The sequence below is a fragment of the Salarias fasciatus genome, chromosome 17 (assembly GCF_902148845.1).
Source record: "Salarias fasciatus chromosome 17, fSalaFa1.1, whole genome shotgun sequence".
Classification (NCBI taxonomy): Eukaryota; Metazoa; Chordata; class Actinopteri; order Blenniiformes; family Blenniidae; genus Salarias; species Salarias fasciatus.
Genome location: NC_043761.1, coordinates 11,095,597 through 11,121,347, shown reverse-complemented (window position 1 = coordinate 11,121,347; position 25,751 = coordinate 11,095,597). Strand labels below are relative to the sequence as shown.

Sequence of the window (25,751 nt, the reverse complement as noted above, 5' to 3'; positions counted from 1 at the left end):
GATCCCAGCTGCTGTGGGCGAAGGCGGGGTACGCCCTGGACAGTTCGCCAGTCTGTCGCAGGGCTGACATATATAGACAAACAACCATTCACTCACACATTCATACCTAGGGGCAATTTAGGGTGATCAATTAACCTACCATGCATGTTTTTGGACCGTGGGAGGAAGCCGGAGTACCCGGAGGGAACCCACGCACACACGGGGAGAACATGCAAACTCCACACAGAAAGGCCCCGAGCCCCGGCCGGTATTTGAACCCAGGACCTTCTTGCTGTGAGGCAAGAGCGCTAACCACCGCGCCACCGTGCGGCCATGGAAAGACTGATACAATGCTTTATTTTCCCAACAGAGCAGCAACAAGTTACACCTTTCGGTTAAATATTAAAATATTTCCGTCTATGATTTCAATATGCAAACTCGACGAGGAGAACAGGCTGTGTGCTGTTATACATCACACTGGAACTGAAGAATTTAAACCCTGTACCCTCTTCACTTTGGAACTGGCTGCACCTGGCGCCTCTCCTCAGCAGGTAGGAGACAATTTTTGGGTAAAATAAGAAGAATCTACTCACAAACTGATGAAGTCAAATCCATTCCCAGACACACAAACCGGCGTTCCAATTTGAGAAACACTTTTTTAAGAGTATATTTTTCAGTTTGTTGAATAACTTCATTTGTTGTCTTTTGCAATCTTGTCGTCACTCCAGTGAAGATGGCCCTTCTGCTTCTCATGCTGAGTTTAGGTACCAATTATTTTTACTGCCTGCTTTTGTTTTTTTGGTGTGTCTGTATTTACTTCTGCATGTTTTTGATTTTTTTTTTTTTCTTTTTAACTTTGATATCAAATAAAATGTGCATGAATGAAATTGTTGAGCTGTAGAGAAATGAGAGCAAGTTAAGATGGTTTTGGAGTTGATGTGTGGCAGATCATTTCCATGGTGTTCAAGCGCAATGCATCTTATTTCACTTGATAATGTTCTTTACAGTAAAGATACTGTTTTCTTTTTTTTTTAACAGGACTTTTTCAAATAGCCGCATCAAGCCATCTCAGGTTAATCTCTCCCTTTAATGAAGAGATGCACAGGGATAAAGCACGTGATAAATGCGAAGAAGAGGGGGGAAAATTACTATCTCTGTATGATCAAGAGGATGCTGAATTCATAAAGTGGATCCTGGAAAATGAGACACAAGACAAAAGCTTCTGGATCGGTCTTAAAAAAACTAACAAGGCTCTCACTTGGTCAGATGGTGCTAACTTCCCTCTCCTGAATTTAGGGAGCGAACATCATTTTAACCAAGAATGTGGAGCCATTGAAAACCCAGACTGGAAAGCTTTTAACTGTTCAGAACCAAAATATTTCATGTGCAACAACGGTAAGTTTTTAAAATTGTTTAGATTATTATATTTACTTTGGTTGCTTCTCGCATTTTTTTTTCTTCAAAGTTTATGCTGGATTCCTTTGTTTGAGTGTAATCTGGCATTCTCCCTATACTCAGTTTGTAAGTCCTTTGAAGCCCTGGACTCTAAACAGTATAATCCTAACAGGCTGGAATGTCATCAGAGACACAGAAGTAACTAACTTTGTGATTTTGTTGCAGTGAAAAATAGCAAAAAGCACAAAATAGCGACTGATATATTTTTAGTAAACCATCATTTTGAATATAAAAAAAAGAAATATCTTCATCAGCTCGTGAAGTGAACATAGTTCCAGACATTTTTATTGTTAAAGTTGACCTTGAATGAAACGTATCTTTAAAATACTTTACAAACTAAATTGAGGATTCATTAGTAATTATGTAAATTCTCTCCTTTTGTTTTTGAAGGCACAGATAACATCCTAATTACAGAGGAAAAAAACTGGTGCCAGGCCCAATGGTACTGCAGAAAACACCACAGGGACTTAGTCAGCATCAATGGCAAAATACCCCAGAAGGTGCTTGACACAGGAGGAACCAAAACTTTCTGGACTGGATTCCAGCAGGATTCCTGGCAATGGGACGATGGACAGTGTTCAACATACAGAGACTGGAATTCAACAAACGAACAGGAGACATGTGCAGTTATCTCGCAGTCAGGGATGAAAACATACGGATGTCAGAGTCCTGCAGACGTGCTTTGCTCCAAAGGTAAACAGGAAAGATGATGAAAGACAATTTATAACACTGTACCACTAATCATCAATGCTTCAGAACTGAGCTGGAATTTACTACAAAAGTTAAAATTGAAAAAACAACTTCTTCAATAAAATACCATCTTTTCTCATCTTGTGTTTTCAGGCATTCTCAGAGTCGAACTTGTCCGTGAAAGGAAAACCTGGGAGGAAGCACTCCACTACTGCAAAGAAAAATACACAGACATGTTGTGGATCGAGGATGAGGACGATCAGAAAGCCGTTGAAGACCAGGTGGAGTACATCCTGAGCCGTGACAGAATCGACGGTCCTTTGTGGATCGCCACGCGGCAGAGCGCCGTCTTCGGGTTCTGGATTTGGAGCGACAGGATCGTTTCGTACAGCAGATGGGTCAACGGCATCATGCCCGAGATGCCCCTGTCGTACAAGTGTGGGGTCATTAATCCACACAGGAACTACATGTGGAGCGATGCAGATTGTTCGAGAAAGCTACCATTTCTCTGTGAAAAAGAGATTCATTCATGGGAGAAATGAAGACAAAAAAAAATCAACTTCATTTCGTTTGCAAGTGAAATTCTTAATCATTGTTTCAGGACTTCTAATGCAACATATTGGAATGTCCACATTTTTTCACATATAGTTGTTTATATTTCATACTGCAAGTGTACTCATGTCAATTTAACTACTTCACTATGCTCTGTCAATTAATACCATTTCTTTTAAACCTAAAAAAGTTATATCCAGTTGTGGTTGTGTTTATTTTCAGATTATGATTGACTTGTATCCTTTAAGATCAATAAAGATTTCCAATAACTCTAATTCTGTATATCATTTTGTTTCAAATAAAAAATGGATAATTTACAGCTATGTGGAAACTAAATAAAGTCAGCTGTGGCTTACAGAGAGGAGAAAAGAATATCCATTAATCTTTAATGAATTCATTTGAGTTAATACCAAAATTGTCAAAGCATGCTCAGAAAATGACTGAGATCAAACAATGTTTTACGTCTTGCAAAGTCATTGCCACAGAGTATATGTTGGGAAAATGTCTATACCTGAATGAACCAAACAATTACTACTGAAAATTCATACAATCTCAGGAAAAAAACTATTCTAAAAATACCTCCATGTTCAAAATACAGTGAAATGTGCAAAAAAACAAACGTAATTGTGCATGTTTTTACATTCTGACCTTGACAGCATGGCTTTGGTAGTTTTCTATCTTTCATGGCAGCATCACTGATAGCTCAGATCTCAGTCTGGTGTTGTGTCCACTACTAAATTTTAATGACGTTTTTACAATTTGCTTGTCAGATTGGAGCATCCTGTGGGCTGCTTTTGGCCCACGGGCCTTATGTTTCACAAAGGGTTCTGTTACAAGGGGCGGTTGAGGCGATAGAAAATAAAGATGGCAGAAAAGTAATGCAAATCCAGCATTTACTGAGAAATAAAAAAAAGCAATCAGATGTGGAGAAACAGAAGGTAAAGCAAGAAAAGGAGAAGCCTGGACAACTTCCAGGGCCATTATTCACACCGTGGGCAAACTTGGAATGAAGGCTCAATCCGTCACACCCTCACTCATCATTACAACTCATTGTGCGGCTTACTGTGTGAACGTGTGTGTGTGTGTGTGTTTGCTGGCCTCGATCATTTCAAGGCAGCGGGCTTTCTCTTGACTTGTGGCTCGGCTCACTTCTCTGACCAGTGTGTGATGTACGGGCGCGCGATCATAGCTCATCGAGAGGAATCGCAGCTTCTCGGGAAACACACTTCTCCACGGTATAAATCAGCGGTGACTGAGGGCGCTCCTGACCTGAAGCCAGGCACATTTCATGTTGCAAAAAACCGGCGAGCCTACAAGGAGGCTAAGATATGGCAGCAGTTTGGACTGAATGCCAGCTTTAAGTCTGGTGTTCATTCAGCTGCTACGGAAATGTAGCAGTCAGCAGGAGTCAGCCGAATGCAACCTGCAGATATCCAAAGCTTAAATGCTGGAATGGCTTAGTCCCTGTGAGGCCTGCCAATTTTACTGAGATGATTACGCTGTATGCATATGGACCGGAAGGTATGTGTGGAAGCGATCCCACCACTTTATCTTTCTGGTGTGCTAACAGAGGAACAGCGAGAAGGTAATTATTGAAACGAAAAATACATCTCCAGGTTTGTATCCTGTGTCTATAGATGGATTATCTCATGATCTGTACCAAAGAATTGTCAAAGAAAAAGAAAAAAAAATCACTTCAGATTCTCTCTTTCTGCCTGTAAAATCTTTTCAGAAGTGTGATGACTCCTCTGCACTTGAGGCCATTTCAGAATCTTGTATCCAAACACTCACTCTTGCCGGGTTTTTCCTCTGATTCCTCAGTGTAGTGTGACGCATTTCCATAAATCAGCTTCTGAAAGCGTCTGAAAAGTCTGGAAGAACCCTCTTCTGCTTTGTTTTCATTAGAAATATGCCAGATTGGACAGAGCTTTCACATTTCTGTCAATGTTGTGGTGAAATTTTACATTTCCAGACGTTCACTTCCTGACTCGTGGTCTGAGTTTTGATCATTTCACTACTTGTTTGCTTTAACACTTGCTGAAGAGTTTGATTCGTACCGAGGTGAAGGCAGAACATGACCACTAAAGAGGCCATAAGTGGTGTAAATGTGAGAAGTGTCGGAGCCAGGGGGAGCGAGGGGGAAAAAAAAAAAAAAAGAAAAAAAAAAAGAGGAGCAGATGGAGGGAGGGAAGGCGAGACGAGCATTGGGGCCTGTCAAAGCATTAACGTCACGGCGTGAGCTCGAGGCTCCTGGTGACACAAGAGATGAGTGGACACATTTAGAATAATGCTCCAAATGTGCACACACACGGGACCAAAGACACCGCAGACACCTGAGCAACAACTCATAACCCAGTCTTTGACTGTACTTTTTAATAAAATTTTACATGTAGAAAATAAAAACATGATGCAATGTTGGTGGAATCATCTAATTAGTCCGAACCGCAAATCCACGTTCATACATTTGTTATTGTTTAAACCTGATATCAGCAAACCTTTCGAACAGGCTGGGACTAAAAACGTGCATAAAAAGGAGCTTGTCAAAATTAATGAGCTGAACCGGCAGCAGGTCAGTGAATGGAGCGCACAGAGGCCGCGGATCTCAGAAGTAAATATGAGCAGTTCACAGCTTAGTGGGGGGAAAAAAAAGCACACGGCTGAAAAGTGCAACAGCTTCATATTGAGTGACATTTTCGAGCATAACAACTTGGGTATTTCATCATCGGAGTTACGTAATATCATTAAAACATGCAGAGAGTCTGAAGCCTTCACCCTTATTCACTATCTGGAGGTAAACGAAAGGAAATGTTTCTAAATAGCTTTGATCTTCGGGGCATCATGCAGCACCGCATCAAAAAGAGACAAAATCACCGCATGACTTCAGGAAAACCGTTCAAACTACTGTCTGTGAACACAAGCCAATGCTGGCCAAAACAGAACTATAAAGAGAACAAATCTCATAACAACAAGAAGATGAATTACTGTCCAAGAGCATTTGATTTATCACCACAAGGTAAAAGACTGTAAATGTTGCATTATGGGGTGTGGAGTTATCAGTGAAGCCATTTTCAGGCTGCTGGTGAAAGAACTGTCTTAGGTTTGATCTTGAAATGTGTATTTTTTCCTGCTTTGTTGTTCATTTGCTTGTTTTCTTTCAGATTTTTATTTGCTCTTTCCTTTGTCCAAATTCACATCTGTCAACACTCATTTTGTAGCTTTAAAACATGGATTGATTCATGGTCATTACTTTAAAAATAAATGTTCTTAAGGATCAAATGTATTAATGGATCATTAATAGTAATTCAGGAATATGAGCTACATAATGATAGATTAGAAAGAAAACCATCATGTTTTATTTCAAGTTGAGCATACTTTGTTACTACCGTTACTAATGAAATGGCTCGAGGATGTCAAAAATAAGGCCCGGGGGCCAAAACCGACACAAAACATCCAAACAGCGGTTCAGTAAAGTCCGCATTAATTCACACCACACTGCAACAGCTGGTGAAGAATTATTTCACTTGACGTTCGACACAATGTGCAACTGGTGCATTGTTGTCTCCATTGCTAAGTCGTAATAAAAGAGCGACAGTGTGTGTTACCGTGTTGCTCTCGCACTGAGCTGTTACCGTGGTGACCCTCGCATCCTGGTTTTCTTTCCCCGTTTCTCTTTCATTTGTGTTAAATATCAAACCAAACAAATGGCCTGGAATACGTCCTTCTTTCTTTGGAGGGAGTCCGTCGGACAAACGCACACATACACACTCAAGCCGGCTTTAAATGCGTGTGCACAATGAGCCCATGCTGAGTATTATGCAGCGAATGGATTCAAGATGTTTATTATAATTGCTATTCGGTCACCACTGGCTACTGAAGTCCCTGCCCTTTGCTTCGGCTGCGCAGCTCGTTCATAATTAGTATTCCAGTCCGGACCCTAACAACCTTTCATGAGGCTTCAGCCGCTAATGGCTGATTTCACAATATCTGCATGAGTAATGGCATTTCAGACATGTTCGGCGTAGAGATGGCTAATTTACATTGGAAATTGGCCATCAGAGCTGCCTAAGGGTCACAGTCGTAGAGTTGATGCAGAGGTAGTGTGTGTGTCTGTGTGTGTGTACGTGCAGAGGTGTCCTTTCAAACACTATCCATTCTCTCACTAAACCTTTACCCAGTAAGACACTCAGACTGGTCCCAACTCACCAATAATCATCTCCATTATTGTATTCATTTATGCATATTTATTTTCGATTTGCACATTTCTGTTGATGCGTTGAGGCTAACTGTCCCCCACTGCTCATCTCACTATTATTAGGCATTATTTATTTCTCTAAAACCTGTGCAGGTTTAGAAAATAGCCTCTCTTTTTTTTGCCTACTGAACACTTTCACCAGATAAACATTCAGGCTCAAGTTGTCCAACTGTTTCTCTGACAGCATAAATACAAATCCCATTTGCAGAGTTGTCTGCTGTGAGTGTACACTCAGAAATTTTAACAAGTCGCCGGGTGCAGAAATGTGTACATCTGACACCATGCCTGCATTATCCAGCTGTTCTTATTTTAGTGAGAGCTTAAAAAAAAAAAAGGAACAAGCTTGTGAGAGGCTAAAGCCCTCGTTCCTCGCTGAATTTCCACAAATGTGTCCACGCAGTGACGCATTTGGAGCATTCTGGGTGATTTTCTTTTGTTTTTCTCTCACCATTAAAATCGTCTAAAAGGATGAGAACCGTTGCACATGTTCTTCTGCATGCTAATAGTACACTGACAGTGCAAATTCAATCAATTTTGAATAATGTCTTGCATTGAGGACCCAGTGCAATAATACCTGAGGCGTGCATGCGGAAAGGCAACACATAAACAAACACGCAGACGTAAATACACAATAAAACAGAAATTGAGGCAGGACTGCAAGCGCCCGACCATTTTAGCTGTACGTAACACACGAAGCATGCAAAATCACTTCAAGCCATGCTTAGGATTTAAGAGGAGCCATAACACAGCATATGAGGACCAGCTGGTTTCAATAAAGCTTAAAATACACCTGAAGTTTAATAAGTAGCAACAACATCAGTCACTAACCTGAAAGCTTCTTTTGAAATAGAAGAACAACAAGCAGGACTGTGGCTTCATGTCACGTGGAGACCATCTCTGAAACGGCTTTCACACTGATCAGCAACCAAGATTTTGTTGATATATGTGAATATTTGATTGTGTCCTTCTGTTTATATACCAGAAACTGCTGAAAAGCATGAAAACTCACTGAAAATCTTCACGTCAAGGTCAGAGCATTGCCGATGGCGACATTGCTACAACACAGTCAAATCCATTTCAACTTGAGAGAATCTCCACATTTACTGTCCGTCTCTCCGTCTTTTGGTTTCCAGAATGTGTTATGCTATCAGCTTTTACCACTATTACCATGAAACAGCACATCTGAAGCCATTAGCTGCAATCTCTGCTCCTTCTCCAAATCTCCCTCAGCTGTGTACTGTACATTATGATGGAGGAGACGGCGTCTTTAATGGCTCACTGTTTTCCCCTCTTAACGCGGGTCGATCTGCAGTAATGCTAGAAAACCAATTGTATTTAGTGGAGATGTACAGTAAACTGCTCTTACAAGGGTTCGAGAAAACTTGTGGCGTCCACGTTAAGAAGAAACTTTCAGCCAACTGAATTCACATCATTTGAAAAGGTAATCATCGCAAAGGTGAATAATTATTCGTGGGTGTAAGATGTCAAGAACGCAACGAAACAGGATGTGACTCATTCACTTTGCAGCATCTAAGAGTTTGTCACATTTTGTTCACTGTTGAGATTTTAACAGTGTGACTGCCTCGTGTTAGTGCATGTGGCAATGTTCATGATTACTTTGAATGCAGAGATGGCACACTGCACCATTCTGCCACACACACATTAACACCTGTAGCCAATCTAGATTCACCAATTAAACGAGCACACACACACACACACACACACACACACACTCACACGATACAAATATTTAAGAAATTACAACAATTATACTGTATTTTGCAACTATAAAAAAACTTACTCAAAAATACTCAGACAAACTGATCAAGTGATAAAGCTACATATAAAGTCACAGATAAAAAAAAAAGTTTCATATCTCACACAATAAAATGCTGCAGTTTTCACTGCAGTGTGTGAACAACAGTACTAACACTCCACTGTTAAGTGTGCTAATGTCAAGTGTGTGACTCGGAAGTGTATCATGGGAAGTGCACAATTGTGCGACACAGTATTAGTGTTAAAGGAATTCTGATGGAGGTGTATGCAGGATGTGTGAAATATAGAGACGGGATGACGAACTGTAACAAGATAATAGAATCTGATGATGCAGGGATTTCAATTACAGCTACTTCATTCGCTCCACTTCCAGCAAGAACTCCTTAATTTAATTTGTCAAACTAAGTTGTCATACTTGAAGTTTTTTCCTCCTCCTTTCATAAAACATTGAGAATTCACAATGAACTCATATGTTTTAGCCGGAAGCTACAATCTGAGTTTCAGTACCTGTTTCTCGGTTGCTATGTTGTCAATGTGTTGTCAGCAGATTCCTGCTTTTTTCAAATATAACCAACTGTTCAGACAGAATGAGAAAAGAAAAAAAAAATCCAGAAAATCACACTGTCTGATTTGGAAAAAGTTTATTTGCAAATTATGGTGGAAAATAAGTATTTGGTCACCTACAAACAAGCAAGATTTGTGGCTCCCACAGAGTTGTAACTTCTTCTTTAAGAGGCTCCTCTGTCCTGAACTCGTTACCTGTATTAATGGCACCTGTTTGAACTCATTATCAGTATAATAGACACCTGTCCACAACCTCAAACAGTCACACTCCAAACTCCACTACGGCCAAGACCAAAGAGCTGTCAAAGGACACCAGAAACAAAATTGTAGACCTGCACCAGGCTGGGAAGACAGAATCTGCAATGAGTCAGCAGCTTGGTGTGAAGAAATCAGCTGTCTGAGCAATTATTAGAAAATGGGAAACATACAAGGGCATTGATAATCTCCCTCAATCAGGGGCTCCACGCAAGATCTCACCCCATGGGGTCAAAATGATCACAAGAACGGTGAGCAGAAATCCCACAACCACACGGGGGGACCCAGTGAACGACCTGCAGAGAGCTGGGACCAAAGTAACAAAGACTACCATCAGTAACACACTGCGCCGCCAGGGACTCAAACCCAGCAGTGCCAGACGTGTCCCCCTGCTTAAGCCAGTACACGTCCAGGCCCATCTGAAGTTTGCTAGAGAGCATTAGTATGATGTAGAAGAGGACTGGGAGAATGTCATATGGTCAGATGAAACCAAAATAGAACTTTTTGGTAGAAACACAACTTCTCGTGTTTGGAGGAGAAAGAATGCTGAATTGCCTCCAAAGAACACCATGCCTGCTGTGAAGCATGGGGGTGGAAACATCATGCTTTGGGGCTGTTTTTCTGCAAAGGGAGCAGGACGACTGACCTGTGTAAAGGAAAGAATGAATGGGGTCATGTATCGTGAGATTTTGAGTGAAAACGTCCTTCCATCAGCAAGGGCACTGAAGATGAACCCTTTGCTGGGTCTAAAAGCATGACAATGATCCCAAACACACCGCCCGGGCAACAAAGGAGTGGCTTTGTAAGAAGCATTTCAAGGTCCTGGAGCGGCCTCGCCAACCTCCAGATCTCAACCCCATAGAAAATCTTTGGAGGGAGTTGAAAGTCCGTGTTGCTCAACGACAGCCCGAAAACATCACTGCTCTGGAGGAGAACTTGCACAAATGGTGGCTGACTAAATACTGTTGTGTCCCACTGGAGATTCATGACAAAAGCACATGTATAAACATGCATCGGCATAACTCTTCAAAATGATGCGTGTGTGCATAAAGATACAGACATTCAACTAAGCTCAGCAAGCATGTGGAGTTTTCTCATTACATTTTAAATTCCGTTTTCATATTAAACAATTAATGTGTGACTCAGGACATTGGCAGCGCATTATTTGAATTTAATTATCATCAGATAATTATCATTAATACTGGCTGACTGAACTAAATTGATATTAAACACTTGGGAAAATGACATGGAAGTGTGTTTGTTCTAACAAGCCGCATGATAACAGCTCATGTACCCAGTCCAAGTCTGTAATATTCCCCATTATACAACGCTATTAAGTTTGCCACATTTCCCAGAGATGAAACAATCATAGAGACAGAACCGCAGCATACGCTGCTGCACTGTAAATCATTTTGAGCCTGTTTGACTGGGAAAAATGAACTGACTGAACTAAAGTTGATTAATTACTTATGAGCCAGAAAACTATACTGAATCAATTTCAGGGAACAAAAACTTAACTTGAAGTTAGTGTGAGTAAAGCTCCGCAGTGTTTCTGCATATATTACTGCAACCCACTTGCCATTCATCCATCTTCCATACGGCGGAGCGAGTCAGGACACGTCCAAAGAGCGGAAAACACAGACACGCATAATCACAATGACCACAAATGCAAGAGTGTCAATACAAAATCAAGCATGTACATGCAAAAACACACAAACTGCAAACAGGAAAAGCTTTGATTTTCTTGCAGTGCAGTGAAAGTGCTGAGCATTACACCACCATGTGGCTTTGCTGCAGCCTCACAATATTCTCACTCAGCTTCCTCTAATTGCTTTGAATTCTGAGTTAACCCGTTCACATTGTCTCCCACTCGCAAGCACACAAACTAGTGATTTTGGCAATCTACCTCCAATTCTTTGAGTCTCTTCAGACGCCCTCTGCTCACGGGGAGCACCTTTTTATTTCTTTCTCAACAGTCATCCTTTTGCATTTCTCTCCTTGGCTTTCCTGCAGTCTCTCTAAAATACGAAGGCATATATATATATATATATATATATATATATATATATATATATATATATATATATATATATATATATATATATATATATATGCATGCATTCCCCCTGCAGCTTTCTCTTTTCTCTCACAGCTCAACAGCTCCTCCCAGTCCCTATGTGGTTATGGCATCATACTGGTTGCTTTGGGATGTAGAGTCAGTACAGCATGCTCTTAAAGACAAAAGGGAAGATTACTAAAAGATATAAGAAAAGAGAAAGAAAAAAAAAAAATTCTTGGCTTGCCAAAACTGAAGAAGCCTTTTAACATATGTCAAAAAATTGAATTGTACCGACAGCAAACCATGGAATTCTTGAAGTGTTGTGATGAAATGGTGATGAACCAGGCCGGGCATGTTGCCCTCTGCGCTAACACAATTGAGGAGAATAGATGAAATTGCAGAGGATGTGGAGAGGCAATTGTCAGAGAGGCTTAGCGAGTCCCCGTGGCAGACCATTCAACTGAACTAGTTTACACATGCTGGAAACCCAGGCGACTTTACTTGTCTGTCCGCATGCAATGCATCCATCAAGACGGCTTCCAGGAGGATTTTACTCCCCCCCCCTCCTTTATCGCTGCAAATGAAACAACGCTGCAGGAAATAGTTCGGTAAACTGAGCTGGACGACAGCGTGCCGATTGTCGGCTGCACGGGAAAGCGGCATTTTTCCAACGTGGGACCACCACTGTGTGATGAAATGGAGCATCGATAGCATATCGGGCTCGACACAGAGGATCGTAATATTCAATTTGCCGGTACGTGCACCAAGCACAACCTTGCAAATTAAAATCTGAGTGCTTTCTTTTAAACCTTCAACAGGAAAGTGACTGTAGATTAGGCCTATTTCTGAACTCAATGCTAAACACCCATTTTACCCAAATTGAATTTGGTGAGAACGGCAGTGATTCACATTTAGATGAGAAACTCCAGCAACATTTCAGAATTAAGCAATATTTCCTACAATCACAACTTGTGATGTCCGATACCACTGATGTATAAAAAAGAAAGCTGCTATCACCTCATAAAATATGATAGTTATAAAAGCTTTATACGGGGATGTCCCGAGCACGAGGGGAGCGAAAGGGGTTCAACGTTTTCAATTATAGTTTTGAAAAAGACATCAATGCTAACAAATTTCTTTCCTGGCTCTAATAATGATCATAGAACATGTGAGATGTATTTCATTGTATTTATGAGATAACATTTCGCAAATCTTCTTCAATACTTCGATGCACACACTCCCATCGAGGTGGGCAGAACTCCACAAAGCACTTGTTCTTCAAATATATGAAATGTGGCATTAATGACTTTAACCAGCAAAAAAAAAAAAAAAAAATCACAGCTGGGATAAACCACCAACACGCAAAAAGCAGCAGGAAGCTTTTTGAAGGCGACTATAAACACACACACAAATCAAGAACAGCTTGCCTTGAGGTTGTCAGCTGGGATGATGCAGTTAGATTCACTTTATTGAGTGTCTGAATAAAGAAAAAAAAAAAGATATCAAGTAGTCGAAGCAAAGTACTATGTCATGGCTGGAATTGTTTGTTATGACAGTTTAATGAAAATGAACCGAAAGTGTCAGATTAACCTCACTAGATGAGGTCAAATGTTGTTTGATCGGTTTCTGTCTGGATGCAATTACTGAGATATATCAAATGAAGGGAAATGGAAATGTGAAAGAAGGCGAAGAAGAGGAATTGTGGCAATATACATTAATAATATTTACCATAAATACGCACAGAGAGATAATGTTCAGATGTTTTCATGTACAATAAAAGTTATGAGTCAGTCATTATAAAAGCATTTTTAATTATTCAATTACTGGGATATGACTTCTAAAATGAGTGGTTTACAGTAAAACTACACAACGCATCATTTAAATTACTGAGTGAAAAAAAAATAAACAGAAGTGGTAACTATGGCCGTGCACTCAGCAGACAGAGCTGTTTATGGTCTGCTCTTAAATCCCCTCAGTAAACAGAGCGCTGTGAAGCCACCTGTTGAATACGCAAATCTGAGCCACGGTTCAAGTCCAGAGTAAATTTGAGCTCAACGTAATGAGAGCAGGAAGGAGGCTTCGGTGTGAGGCGGGACTCTCAGGGAGACGGACAACAGCTGAAGCCGACCGCCTCCTCAAGCCTCCGTGTCCCTGCAGAGATCGGCGGATTTCCAGCCTGGACACTGGCGTGGAAATGAGTGTACCTGCAGTACACCTGGATTACCAACGTCTGCCAAAAAACAGGCGATGTTCTGACTTAACTCGAGGAGAAACTTGCAAGAAATAAATTATTTATCAACATCAAAAGAAGGCAATAAGGATTTTTTTTTTTTATCAAGTGTATTATAATTTGAGAGGAGAATCTTTAAGAGAAAAAGTGTGAGGTTGATTTGAGAACAGGTTTGTAGATGAATTTGATAAGAAAGGTTTGTACACTTATTAAAAAAGACAAAAAATCAAATCATGGGCATGTGGTAAGAAGAAGAAATGCTGCTATAAGTAAATTTGTAGACATTTAGCAGCATGAGATTGTGAATAATATGATCACGTGAAATAATTATACTTTGATACAATAACATAATTGGTGTTAAATTATTCAAGTCAAGAGAAAGAGTTTAAAAGGGTTCCTGACTTCTGCGTACTCATGATTTGTTTTTCCATTCCTACATTTGTTTTACACTTTGGTGGTAAATAAACCACGACCGTCTGCCCTCTCCTTTACTCCAAAGCAAAGTTACACTGAGGAACCTCTCGCCTTCTCCATCCAGATAAGAGTGTGAATCTCTTGACTTCCCTACTGTGAGTCCATAAAAGAGCAGATGCTGCAAAGCGCAGTTCCAGGGAAGGAAGTCCCATTAGAAGCGAGCGAGTGAATGCACTTCTGATAGAGAGCTCAAACATGATGCAACTTGTAGAACCTAGATCCCATTTTCATTTTTGAACAATCTTGCAAGAGCACTATCAATTTCTCTTCTTCATTAATACACTCCTTTATTTTCTGTTCTAACTTTACAGCCAACCACAATCCCATCATGCCTGCTCTGAATTCTCACTTATTCATGTCTTCAGTTTTGACATTTTTTTTTTTGCCTTCCTCTCCATCTCTGTCATACCAGTTGCATGACCTTACAGCGTGGGAAAGCATGCGTACAGCACATCTGTGGCGCTCAGTGGGTTCCTCCTTCATGCATGCATGCACACACAATTCATGCCAATTTCAGCTGCAATGGGAGGGAATCACACGACCCAGCCTACTGGGAAATATTAATGCCCACACGCACGCATGCAAGGGCCAAAAAGGTTGCGATGAATGATTGTCGATATTATAAAGAAAAAAATGATTATAATCACAGCATCAAAGAGCAACTCCCTTCAAAAAGGCTTCTTGCTCTGACTGCTTCTTCAGAATACTCCTTTATACCTCGACACAACAGCCAGTCAGATACATGCTGCAGAAGAGTGAGTCATAGAAAGACACAATGTGAACCATGGTCACCTAGTTAATTATTTCTTCCATTGCTTCTGTCCTTTCTCGTTCCTACTTCACATTCTTTGTTAATTTGTTAGAGTGCGTCTCTCTTGTACTTTCCTTTTGTCCTGGTTTTACCTGGTCTGTAAAGCTTTCTCCCTCGTTCGTGTTTCCAGTCTTATTCTTTCATTTCATATTTCCTGACTCCTTTCTTTCTTATCTGATGACATCTTTTTGAACAAACTCGCTCTGTTTCACATTACTTTACTGATTCTTCCTGTCCCAGTCTTCTTTTTGAAGCCTCTGCCTTCATCTTTATCTTACCTTCCGCACCACCCAAATTCTAAATCAGGTGGAATCAGTGAACAGGAACAGATTTTGTTTGATGCAAGTGTTGGTAATATATCAGTTCCAAACCGAGTTGTGGATGTGAATATGCATAAATTTGTCAACAATCAGACTAAGCCCTGCTTAAATGCCAATATTCAAAGCAAAAAGGGATGATTTTTGCCTTTCCATTTCAGAAAAAAAACTTGCTCAGTTCAACACGACTAAATTCATTGTAGAAATCACCTGCGAATAAATCTTCCTTTTCTATCTTTTTCTTCTTTCCTTTGTTCACTTCTCCATTTTGACTGTCCTAAACCTACTCTGCTCCCCTCTGAGGAGCAGCCCGGCTCCTGCTCTTCGCCTCCTGGGTACCGGAATAATCATAGCCTCAAGTTGAGCGCTGTGATGGACCCCACAGCATGAAAAGGACAAAGCTGGCTGCATTTTCCCCCGGAGGGGAACACCGTGTCTACCTGCTTCTCGTGGCTTAGAGATGTACACGCACACACACAAATACACACACACACACACAGAATAAGGAACTTTGAGTCAAGGGGGAACGAATCAGTGCAAGCACTGATGTAAAACTCGGAAAATCCATGAAAGAGATCTCAAATCATTTAAGATTCTGTTAAAGTCTAATGCACCAACTTTCTTCCTTTGATGATTAAACTTTCATAGATTACTAAGGGGTGACAGTCAGTAAGGAGCGTTGCACACGCACGCACACACACACTTGTATTTTCATGTGTTGACTAAGGATATGCATTAAAAAGTGACTGAAACAAAAATCCAAATTACAGTAATAGATCTATGGTTTAAGTTGAGGATGAAGTTAGATCAGGCTCACACAAACACACACTTGCACACACACACACACACTGCAGGCTATGTTGTAGAGGAATATTTTCCAATAAAACTCTCCAGAACAGGGGTGTCTAGCTTAAGACCTGGGGGCAAACTGTCTCAGCGGAGGGTCCATTCAGCCCCTGAGCCTTTTACTAAGTTTAAAAAGTACAAAGAAAACATTAAAGTGACACTTGTTTCGAACTTATACATTTGAAAACACACTGTTTTCGGAAGTGTGCGAGATAGAACGACCCCGGGATGTGAGCCAAAAGATAAGAGATGCAGCAGTAAAAGTTCCCTACCTTATTGATAGTGAAGTTCCATTAGCACCAAAGCTGCACTGGAAGTGAAAAGTCAGAAAGAGAAACAACATGGTGACAAGAAAGATTGCAGATCAGATGATTTGCTCCAAAAAAAACACCATCTTAAGCCATTTTTGTTTCTTTTTTGGGGTGCAACAAATGAAAAACAAAATGTTTTTAAGTGAAACTGGAAACTTTCATTGCATTTTTAATTTTCCGTTTACATGACAACGGTGCTCGGAGTCAATGAAAACACACATTTTAAATGTCTCCAAAGGTGAAGCTTTTTGAAAAAGCTCCAACTACACCTCCCTTGTGAGTGTGTGTGTGTGTGTGTGTGTGTGTGTGTGTGTGTGCGCACATGTGTGGTTTCATTACAAAAACAAACAACAGCGCCCACTAGTTGCTCAACAAGAAAACTACATCGTTTTCAACATTTGTCATTTTCATGTAACATCATTTTCAAAACGTCGCTGTGTAAGTACAAGACCTTTCTGAAATGAAAACACAAAACCTTTTGCATTTTGACTTGGAACCTGATCGTGGAAAGCGGGCCTTAGAGTGCCTGCATACATCTGGATGCCTTAACACACCATGACAATACACTCCTCACCACACCATGAAGCCAAGCTCTACAGTCTGCTGCTGTCAATATGTGGCCACGGCAGGACAGAGCTAAGGTAACAAGTATAAAAAGACAAGTTTCTAGAACATTAACATGAATATTTCACGTTTAAATATATTTTTGTGGAATTATGTCTGTTTGCTAAGATTTATCACAGCAGATAAAAAAGTTTCTGTGAGTTATCCAGGTCAGAATGAAGTGTTTCAGTATACACTGGCCAATTTGCAGGTGTGGATGACCCATGGCCTCAGCCTGCATGCCAAGCCGTGTGGACTACCTGTAATTAAAAGCGGGAGTGACGAACAGGAATCCGTTCCTCCTCCTGAGCAGAGGCAGTGCTGTGCGGATTAGCTCAGGTCTTAGTCCTGCCTCACCACCTGCTGTGTGGTAAGCATAATGATTTCGCTCACCATAATCACTGTAGCGTTGGCTGGGATTTTGTAATGCAGCACTGGTGTGTAGCCGCGCATTGTGCATGAGTGGTGCCTCCCGGGGGGGTTATGAATAGAAATGTAAAGCTCCAGGTCTAACATGGTGTTATCAAATTGCTCTTTCTGCCCTTTTGCAAATTCAGACACACACACACACACACACACACACACACACACTCAGCCCTTCTAATCACGGTGCAGCAACAGCAGCAGCAGGGGTTGGAAGTGTAACAGTCTTGATAGATGTTACCCCTCTCACACAGCATGTAAGTTGGTCAAAAGCAGGAGAGGAGTCCTGCTATCACTATGTGGGTTATCCATTATTGATGTGAGGGGGTAGGGGGGGGTGGATACTGCATGCATGTGTGTCAGGAAGACAGAAATATGGACATGAAGAACAAACCACAGCAGGTTGAGGAAGAGAGGAAAGAATAAGAAGAGTGGAAGCAGCATGAGAAGGAAGTAAGGGGACGGTACTAGAGGACAACATGGCGGGGATCAAAATGAGAAAAAATATTTAAAAAAAACAGGGAGGGAGCAAGTAGAATTAGGAGAGAGATTTCAAAAAGTAGAATAGACATGTGGAGGAGGATGAAAAGGGATAAAGATTTAGAGTCTGAAATATGCACAAAAACACTGAAATACATTGCAAACACTTAACTTTAAGCTTATTTTAACTACTAAATGCTGGGAGGAACAGCTGTCTCAGTCTAAAGCTAAAAATATACTATATATTTCTCGCAGTGTGAGCAAAGGTCTCTAATTAAAAGCTATGCATGTTTTAATGCTCACAACAGAATATAAAAGATTAAAGAAGAATAGCAGTTCAGGCTTAGTAGGTTTCTGGATAAGGAAAATGTAAGTGAACAAGAGAAAGGTGAATTGTCTGACCCTCGGGCTCTCAATAAAAAGATGATACAGAAGTTGCTGTTTATGGCAAACCTTAAATGACTTCACATTATTGATTTTATTTCTTGTGCTTATTTCTGCCAACGTTTAACTTCTGCTTGGAATGAGTTTTACTTGCGGGGCACGCACGCATGTATAAAAAAAACAGACATATTCTTCCCCTCGATCGCAATCCACTGAGTGTTTAAAGACTCCGACCTTAGTATTCACCAAGTAAATGTCGTGCCAAAAGGGATCTACAGAAAAGGGAACATTCGTTGATGGCAATTTGAAATTACATCAGGAGGAGAGATGAGTGGACATGGGGAGGAAGCTGATTAATTCCTGTAATTTTAATAAGAAATCATGATAAGTGCATTTCAGATGCCATTGATCTATAAATAACTGGCTTGGTTGGTGCTTCAGAAGTGAGGCAAGAGGTGTATGATCAGAGGTCATATTAGTATTTCAAGCACGGAATGTTCCCTTTGCGCATGCGCAGTTCGAGTATGTATACCAACAACGTCACTTGTGAGCCCTGGGTGACTCTAGAAAGGTAATAAGTTCCACTGTCATCCCAGGGTCGGTTCTTCCAGAATTTTCTAGCGTGATCATGAGGATTCCGAGCTCCAGCTCTGGCGGTCATCCAGGATTCATGGAACCGTAGTTACATTCGCAACTTTCGTTCGATTTCATCCCTCCAGACTGCCAGACGGCGGTGATGAAAGCACGGAATGACATATCAGAACTTAGTAATGAGGAATCCCAGAGACCAACCTCACTGGGGAGCCGCTGCAGAGACAAGGACCACACCCAGTGGATGGGGAGTGGCAGCGTTCATGCTGGACCGAGTGGTTGATGTGGAAGACGGCCAAGGCGTTGACTGAACATACGAGTACATGCCTTCCCCTCAGGTATGGCCAAGAAACATTCAAGGGTCAGGTATACTGCCAGCAGCTCCAGCGCACTGATGTGCTCTGTGCTGCCCCGCACAGACCACCCACACAGACCCATCCCCGCCTTAAGAGACCGCAATACATGATGGCAGTCTCCTGGTGGGCCGGGGCCACACCGAATGGGACACCCTCAGCAGGAAGTCCTGTCCCTCCATGGGTCAGGGCCAGGATGGGCTGCTGCGATACCCTGAGCTTCCAGCGACGTATGCAAGAGTCCCTCACCAGTCACGAAGGTTTTCCCATACAGTCAAATGAAGGTAAAGGTCTATACAGATGACATAGGAACTACTTCAAGCCTTAAATCAGACATTAATGAATACATTGTTTTGACATTTAGACAGAAAAATCTTTTTGAATTCTTAAAAATAGATTTTTTTTTTTTTTTGCCTTTATAATTTCGGACTCCCAAATTTAATTATCCATTTGTTTATAAGAAGTGACACATAGAGGACTTCTAAAATGTTCACAACTGCATTATATCAAGTCTACATGTTTTGTTTTATTTTGTTTTTTCAAGCAAAACCTTCCACTATATTACAGCACATCACCATTTTTAAATGATTTTGAGCCCAGTGTAACCATCCAAGTGATTGCATATCAGGCCACAAAATATTTCTGAATTACAGACTGTTTATTCTGGCTGTCAGCTCAAATGAATTGTAGTTTTTATTTGTATTGCTCGGCAACCTTCCAAACTCATAGATCATCGTCTTTACCCTCTTGTGTTTTCTACACTCCAAACAAGTTAAAATGCAAAATAATGTTGGCATCCAAGGATGGATTTTGTAAACTATGTGATAATTTATTATACTAAGGAGCAGCATTTAAAGTAAAAGTGCTTTCAAAGTGTAATAACTGAAGTTACTATTCCAACAATACATAACGATGGTTAAAATGATTGATAGATATGTTAACAGCAGACAACAAATCCTCAATTGTCCAAGAAATGTGCAATTATATATTGTGACAATAAATAGTAACTTATAAATTTCATTTCATGCTGACCGTACTTTTTACTCTGACCACAGCGGTAAGCAGCAGTCTGCCATGATGCTGACTGTCAACCCTGGAAAACAGGACCTGGACTGGTAATTATTCAGGTTCCCAGCTGCATGAACTCCGGAAAACCCCCCATTGTTTACAGTCTTTTTTCAAACAGTTCTGAGCTGGAAATGAAAGCAGCGCTGATTTCAGGAAGCAGATGTGTGTATATCAGAAGATATTAAAAAATACTTTGGCTGAAAAAGAAGAATGGGTAAAGCAGGTCATGCCCTCTCCTGTGCAAACTCAAGTGCAGAATACTTATAATGCAGAGGTTTCATCGAGGAGGAATTGCTCGGCACTGCCTGAAAATAAAAGTAATACCTGACTTGGTATAAACTATGAAGATGTGCACTGAGACTGAAGGCTGCCAAATATCTGCTCAAGTTTGTTTATGGTAATCAAAATAATATCTCAAAATAATTGGGCGATGATTAATTGAGACTCAACACTGTTCATACTGGTAATCTCAAGTAATGGCATGGACCTTTCCTCTACTCAGATATATGTGGTGACACTTCTTCATCCAAAAATGACAAAACGTTTAAATACGTCAAATACTGTTGAAATTCCCCATGAATGATCTCCTCTCTGGGAGTCCATTTACGAACCTTGTGAGGTAACAGGAGTTGACATATTTCCCCCTCTCTGCAAAGCTGGAATTCAGTGACGCAGAAAAAATAAATAAATAAAAAAAAAATAACATCAAAATGTCTCACCATGCCCCGAAGTGCTACAAATGGCTCCGAAGATCTGCTCCCAAGAAATTATTAGTGTCAAACCAAATGTGCAAGGTATAATTTAGATCTCCTTTCATACCGTTTTATTTTGGTGGCATTTTAACATGCAAAGGAACTAATCTCAGACATACTACATGTGGAACAGTCACAAAAACAAAATGATTACTGACAAATACCGTCTTTAAATCCTAATTGCAGATCTTCACAAAAAAGTGGCTTCAGTTGATTTATATTCCACATCTGAAATCACAAGTGCCCATTAAAAAGAAGACTCAAAAGCAAACCAGTGCTTACTGCTCTGCCTCTTTTCCCCTCCTCCCACTATTATTATTAAGTTAGCAAGAGAAAGGTCAGTATGATGGGTCCAGCAGTGAGTCCAGGTCATAAATAAATATCACCGGATCACGTCGGCTATTAGATTCTTCACACAGCGTCAGGAGAGCTGTTCGTTGGGCTGAAGGCAGGTTTGATTGGTCCGGGCGTTGACGCCATGTGCCTTCGGGGCAACAAAGTTTTTTTGCAGTTCTCATACCTGGAAAACCCCAAAGAATTGCCCTCATGAAAACTGCAACACAACCTTGTCCTCTGGATGTCTCTTTCTCTCTCACACAGGCTCACATTTCATGCCACATTTTCAATCAACTGCTTCAGATATATGCAAATTAACCAATGAGTGCCTCAAATCCAATTCGAAGTTGTGTTTCTGGAGTGTGTGAAAAGAAAAACCTGAGATAATTATGTCGCTTCAGTGTTTTAAACCAGCAGGACGCCCCCTCTTCTCTACATGATTCATGAAACATGCATACTTTTTTTTTTTTAGATATTTTTAAATGATCTCATTACTATTTAGCGCAGTGTAAAAGGCATGCTGTTCAGTCTCTCTGTGTTCTAACAGGCATGTATGGCATAATAACTTCTCTCTTGCCAGCTCTGCTTTCATATAATGAGGTTGCCTTCTTTGCATTGCTAATATTTTCCACTTCAATCGGATGGGTGCACGTGAAGGTGCTGGTCAAAGGAACGGCTTTACTACCTGGAAATGTTAAATCAGTGGATGTATGCTGCCACTTTCAAACCTAAGTTACACACAGTACAGATATATCACTAGCACACAGAAAAAAAAGAAAAAAAAACACTGTTATGCAACATACTACTTATCGGCAAAGACTAAAGCAGAGTCTTCAAGTTGCTTTTATGTGAGAAGCAGTGAATAAGATGACACATCCATCCATCCATCCATTATTTTGGGTGTTGTTGCAGTTTTTGCTGCTTTAGAAGCTTTAGCTATGTGTTATCGATCCTCTCGTTAAAAACGAGAGAAATATATTCATTTGCATGTGAAAGCCTCAGTGAGCCACTGGACAGGGGTCAAAGGGCTGCATGTGGCTCCAGAGCTGCAGATTGCAGACTCCTGGGACATACGTTATGGAAGCAAGCTTGTCACTAGAAGATGCTCATGTTGTGCCAGGAAAGTCATCCGATGTAAAACTTGTGCTAAATGAAACATTTGAATCACAAGATCTGCTTTGATGACCCCGGGACCGGCTTAGTATGGACGACCGTGCGCAGGATCAAGCAGTACAGAAGATGTATGGACGGGTAAATGTGTAATTATGGCCAATGTCAGCATTAATAATGGAATAGAATCAGCATGTTCTGAATGAAACATGTCAAAAACATGTAATTTTGCTGATGGCTGAGTGCCAGTCGAGTGGCAAAGCTATTTTTGAAAGCAGTAATGGCAAGCAGTGGGGGTTTGAAGGGGAAAAAAAAAAATAAATAAATAAAAAAGATCAAGACCCACTGCTCAACAGAACATGGAAACAAATTATTACACAAATACGCTCATGGACACATGAAAAATTACACCTCTGTGTCTTCCCATGTGTGTGCTTGCAAAAACAGTTCGACAGCCAAATCCTTGGGACCTCCAATGGGCATAACATGACATGACCAATCACCAGGACTGCATTGAGGTGCCTTTTGGCACTTACTGAATGGTTCCTTTGAAAAGGATTGTGGAAGAGTGCCATTTTAACCACTGGATGAAATGCCTTGCCTTGGCAGGGGCAGCAGAAAGGGATCGTATGTAGAAAATTGTGTCCCCACAATAGGCAATTCTTCAGGAGCATCAATTTTTCAGACTCAAACACCATTACGGAAATAGATCGAGGCTTTTAAAGGTATGATGATGGTTTTAAAGAATGATATCCATTTGATTTTCTTTTTCCACCCATTTATACCCTTGTTGGTGTATCCAGGAAGATAAAAGGGGCTTAAAATCACTGTGTGGCATTATGGCACAAGCCTGGACTTTTTTGGTTGTTTTGTTTTGTTTAAAAAAGAGGAACCTGACAACGCTGACTCGGGTGCAGCGCGCACACACAGAAATCCACACAGTCCAATTGATTGCTGTGAAATACAAAGAGACACTGCACTTTTATCAGTCGCCATTCCCACCTCTCTTTTAAAAGCTCGCTGTTCACGGAGGACTTAAACCTCGGCTAAGCCGTGGATTGGCTTTAAAATCAATAGCTGTGAATATCACAAGGCCACAATATGAGGTTTCTATATGGCTTCCAAATTATGCGCACCTGCATTTATTTCCGTTCCTCTTGTTCTTTTTCATGACACTAATTAGCTTACCTTTCCATTAAATAGATAGCTTTACCTTGGCAATCCTTCATAACTATCTCATTGCAATGTAAACAGTCTAGTATAGTAATGCTTCATTTTCTTTACTTAAATATATAAATATATATACATAATGGATAAAAGGCAGACATGAAACAGCTCCTTTATTTCAGTGGTAATTGCCAAATAATTTACAAGCTATAATAAATTGTCTCCCATGAGAAGAAAGTAAAAAGCAAAGGAAATTAAAATAAATAACTGCAACACACAATGAGCAGAAAAAAAAACCTTGACCATCAGTGATGTGAAGCATTCAGTTTTTTTCAAATATTCATATTTCATATTGAACACTGAGCAAGTCTTTATCACTCAACCTTATAATATATTTTCATTTAGATGATGTATTATGTAAAAATCTGGATAGAAAAGTTCAGATTGCACTTTAAAAACAGAGGTTTCAACCCAGCGAACCACAGATGTTGGGAAGCAATGACGCACATTTGATAAGGCAACCAATGAGACTTTTATCAACATATAAGTGTTAAAAATTGAGGGATTCTCTTCAGGTCTTGATGACACGAGTTCATTAAAGGAACAACCACAAACACACAACATCGCCTATGTAGCTGAGCAAATGACCATTAATGATTTATTCACATACAGTGAAACCCCGTCATCTAATGTACAATACAAAGAGCAAAAACTCGAATTCCAAAGAAGTAAAACACTAAAAGTTTCTGGTGTCAGTAAAATGTAAGGCTTTGAATTTGTTTCACTTAAAAAGGATGGAGTTTCGCTGCAGCACTCTGCTCTCTCTGCTTCAACAGCCCTCACTCGGATTGGTCTCGCTGACGGCCTACTAAGGACTTAATGGAAATTGCATCTTTGATAAATAAACGATGCCTGTTGTGCTTGTGTCCTCGCATCATCCTCATTACCATTCACAATAGTGGATCATCTTCAAACAGTGAGGCATCAAAGTGAAGCGTCCAGGAAGCGAGCCACGGGCTGATAGAGTTGTTTCAAACTCAGCAGGGGCCAGCCTGCTCTCAACCTGTGCAAGGGTTTTAGTTTTGTTACAGAAGTATTGGCCAAGTGAAGTGATTTTGGAACCAAACAAATGCCTTTCTTATCAAAGCCATTTAAATTATCTGCTCAAAAGTGACTCTTTCTGCTTGCTTCTCACCTTTGAGTTATTATACAGCTGTTATCTCCTCCAATTAGTCCCTCTGATTCTGATTCACCTCTGTCCTCTTGTCCCGTCCAGCTCTGGTTTGGGTCAGCACCAGTAACAACAGCTAAGTCAAACCATTGTTGGAAGACAAGCGTCTGTGACAAATCCCTGACAAACCGCAGTGTGTCTGGCTCTCCCAAGTACAATGGAGGACAAGATAGTGTGTCAGCTCCATTTCCACTGTCAAGGCTCTTACTGGTAAAGTGCGGTCTGAAAGGCAATTATGTTCATCATGGAGACGTCCTTGTAATTTGAAATTAATTCCTATTGTCAACCAAATAGTAGGGGGGTGAGGTCTTACTGCTTTTTTTTTTCTGCCTTTGGTTTGAATCAGGTGAGTCATATGAAGTGAAACCGCGATATAATCCCTTGCAACACTGGTATTTTTTTTCATGCCGTCTCTGTCCACCTAACTTTCAGAGATTTTTTTTTTATTTCTTTTTTTTTTTTTTTTTTCAAAAACGCGACGCACTTGGATCAGATCATGACTGAAATAGAAAAGCCTCATTTAGAAACGGTCAAGCCTGCACACTGATTCAATATCAGCCATGTGTGACTACAATCCGCGGAGCACTGTTACACTGCGAGGGAAAAACATCAGTTCTCAGATGAAAGGTCAACTGAACACCTTTTTCTTGCTACCTCAAGCAAACCCAACCAATACTGCAGG

The 25,751-nt window shown here is 40.6% G+C and overlaps 1 protein-coding gene across 5 annotated transcripts; it reads left to right on the top strand.

Annotated features, from left to right (window-relative positions):
• The first annotated feature begins 446 nt into the window (after window positions 1-446).
• LOC115404233 (macrophage mannose receptor 1) lies at window positions 447-14,364 on the top strand. Of its 5 annotated transcripts, none has more exons than XM_030113480.1 (6): window positions 447-530; window positions 708-743; window positions 1,018-1,374; window positions 1,825-2,127; window positions 2,278-2,479; window positions 14,351-14,364. In XM_030113480.1, the coding sequence occupies exons 2-6, from the start codon at window positions 713-715 to the stop codon at window positions 14,352-14,354; spliced, it is 897 nt and encodes a 298-aa protein (XP_029969340.1). In that variant the 5' UTR covers window positions 447-530; window positions 708-712; the 3' UTR covers window positions 14,355-14,364. The 5 variants fall into 5 exon arrangements, with proteins under 5 accessions (XP_029969340.1, XP_029969338.1, XP_029969342.1 ...); XM_030113482.1 differs by lacking the exon at window positions 14,351-14,364 and having other exon boundaries at window positions 471-530; window positions 1,018-1,051; window positions 1,276-1,374; window positions 2,278-2,945; XM_030113478.1 differs by lacking the exon at window positions 14,351-14,364 and having other exon boundaries at window positions 2,278-2,945.
• The last annotated feature ends 11,387 nt before the right edge of the window (window positions 14,365-25,751 follow it).

Coding starts and splice junctions, on each gene's coding strand:
- LOC115404233 (XM_030113478.1), top strand. CDS start 713: ATGGCCCTTCTGCTTCTCATGCTGAGTTTAG. Junction 744..1,017: donor GCTTCTCATGCTGAGTTTAG/GTACCAATTATT, acceptor TTTTTTTAACAG/GACTTTTTCAAATAGCCGCA. Junction 1,375..1,824: donor ATATTTCATGTGCAACAACG/GTAAGTTTTTAA, acceptor TTGTTTTTGAAG/GCACAGATAACATCCTAATT.